General features: G+C 45.5%; 1 protein-coding gene across 4 annotated transcripts in view; it reads right to left on the reverse strand.

The window, feature by feature from the left end:
- The window catches only part of GRAP2 (GRB2-related adaptor protein 2), a 70,847-nt gene that overhangs the window by 22,032 nt on the left and 46,118 nt on the right, over positions 1–2,697 (reverse strand). For all 4 annotated transcript variants that reach the window (XM_019515155.1, XM_019515153.1, XM_019515152.1 and 1 more), the window contains exon 3: positions 815–917. In XM_019515155.1, the coding sequence (XP_019370700.1) occupies positions 815–892 (78 nt within the window). In that variant the 5' untranslated portion in view covers positions 893–917. The remainder of the gene's footprint in view (positions 1–814; positions 918–2,697) is intronic.

Genomic DNA, 2,697 nt, shown 5'->3' on the forward strand with positions numbered 1-2,697 from the left:
GCAAGCTCAAGATGCCCTGCAAAGGTTGAGTAGTTGGATCTCATTCCTCAACAATCTCCCTTTTGGCCAATTAAGGGGGGGACTTGGTGAGTTTTAAAGGGAGTCACGTTTAGTTGTCTTCAGCTGGAGTGGAATGAGTATGGAACAGGGTACTGTGGGGTGAAAAGTCCATGGGAAATTATGTGAAGGCATGTGGGTTTATCGTTAGTCATCCTCTGGAGAAAACAAGAGACAAACAGTTACAAACAGAGAATAAATGAATAAAGACTAAATAGGAAGTTTCACGTGCTTGCTCTACATTGTTGATACTCGCCCTTCACTACTTCCCACACTTTTCCTACCAACTCTCTCTTCTTTCCTGAAAGCATCATAATATGCTAGCCTAGAGTCTCTCAAACTTTTTTCACAGTATATGTACCACCTTTTAATACAGAGATTATTTTGTAGATAATTCCTTTGCCACTTTCATTTGCATAAAATCCTTGCCGCAACTACAGCAATTATTTACAGGAGGAAGTAATATCATGGAAGTTATTTGCTATAGGTTAGCCATCTTTTATAACAATGGAACAATTGGAAATAAGGCTGTAAGCAGTGTGTCATGAGAAAGCTTTCTATGGCCCTGCATGGGACACCAGTAGCATAGGAACCATTGTTTCAAGACATCTTATGTTTCATAGTTTCATAGTAGCTAGGGTCAGAAGGGACCTGAACAGATCATCTAGCCTGACCCCCTGCCACAGGCAGGAATGAATGCTGGATGCACAGGTTGATACAGTCAAATCTGACCAGGTTCATATAATCATTTACTCACCCTTAGACTATCACCAGCCCGGAAACTCAGTTCATCTTCTCCAGAAGCATTGAAATCGAACTTGGCAACGGCCTCCATACTGTGTTCTGGTGACAGGAAAAAGCTGAAAGAGATTAAAGTTTATCATTGCCTGTGGGACTCTGGGTCCTCTGAGTCTGGCTTGTAGAAGAGGTTGTATTTTCCTGTTCTGGAGACTATGAACTGGTGTGCTGATGCTGTGATCTCTACTCACTCAGGGTGCCAATGGCACTGGAATCAGACTTTTGGGTTCTCGATGACAGAGCCTAGGTGGGAACATTTGCTGAAATATAACTCATAATAGTGGTTTGCTTTTCATCAAGAAGGCTCAGAACAAACCAAAGCATTTGCCCTTTCCTATGAACCATTCTTTCCACCCAGCAGTCTTATAATGAAGGTTTGCATACTGCATCCAACTATATTGATAGTAATTCTGACTTGGTTTTCAGTAACCAGAGTGCAGTTAAATTACTAGTCCCTCATCCAGCAGAAGGATGCATTTGTTCTCTGCACTGGCCTACTCATTATCATAGACAGATGCAAACTATGGATAAAAGGGGCAACCTACAATAAAAAAACATTCTTTCTTGCACAGTGACCATAATATTGAATAAAGAAAGATTGACCGTTTCCTAGAAAGTCCTGGCATGCATAAACTTTGATTTCCAATGATAGAAAGATATTTGTGCAGAAAGGTTGTATTCTCTGTTTTGATGTTTATAGAATACTAAATTGCAAATGATGCCATTCAAGAACTTTGCCTCATTGTCCAACAGTTAAGATTTCAGGAGCCTGAGTTCACATTTCATACAGTTTACTAATTATGAAAGGTACAAGACCAGGGGTTGGCAACGTTGTTGGGCAAAATGCCAAAAACACTCATAACCTCGACTTGTAAGATGTTGGTGCGCCAGGGGTGGATGTGGGGGAGCTGCAGTATGCCCAATCTTTGTTGTGGCAGCGCAGCCCCAGCTCCTACCCTGCCGTCTGCCCCCAGGCACACATGCAACGAGCTGGGCTGGGGATCTGCAGACCCGAATGCAGTCACTTGCAGCCTCCCAGCTCTCTGCCACACCTGGCCTGGGTTCTGGGCAGGCCCCTGATTCCTGCCATGGAGCCTGGGCTATTTGCGGTAGGTGGTGGGGAGGCTGCAAGCAGCTGCACCAGGTTCCACAGAGCCTCAGCCTAGCTTGTTGCTAGCAGTGGGTGCATGCACACATTGGGGCAGAGAGTAGGAAAGGGTTTGGGGTTATACTGCCACAACAAGGATCGGGCCCCTCACAGCTCCCCTGCCATCCTGTCCTGAGAGGTGTGTGCCAAGCAAAATGCCTTTGCATGCCATGTTCTGGCACACATACTGAAGGTTGCCTACCCCTGTATCAGACCAAGAGCCCTGAAAACCAAAGTCTCCTTTTAATCAACACAGCAGATGTAGGATGGGAAGTAGCAGTGTGAACTTCACTTATTCACCATTTCCTGCTAAGGTAAGTCAGATGTGCCATAAAAGAACCATCTTTATGATCAAAAGCTCTTTGCTTCTCCTGGCCTACAGAATTTATGGACTGTCAGCAGAGGCTGCCAATAGCAAAGCAGGAAGTAGCTCAGTGTCAGTTTCATAGTTCATAGTTTCATAGTTTCTAGGGTCGGAAGGGACCTGAACAGATCATCTAGTCCGACCCCTGCCATGGCAGGAAGAGCACTGGGGTCAAATGACCCCAGTAAGGTGGTCATCCAACCTCCTCTTAAAAACCCCCAGGGTGGGAGCCTGCACCACCTCACTTGGAAGCTGGTTCCAGACTCTAGCCGCCCTGACCGTGAAGTAGCGCCTCCTGATGTCCAACTTAAACCTTCCCTCCGCCAGCTTG

The sequence above is a fragment of the Gavialis gangeticus genome, unplaced genomic scaffold, assembly GCF_001723915.1.
Source record: "Gavialis gangeticus isolate Ggan-Ray unplaced genomic scaffold, GavGan_comp1, whole genome shotgun sequence".
In the NCBI taxonomy this organism is placed as follows: Eukaryota; Metazoa; Chordata; order Crocodylia; family Gavialidae; genus Gavialis; species Gavialis gangeticus.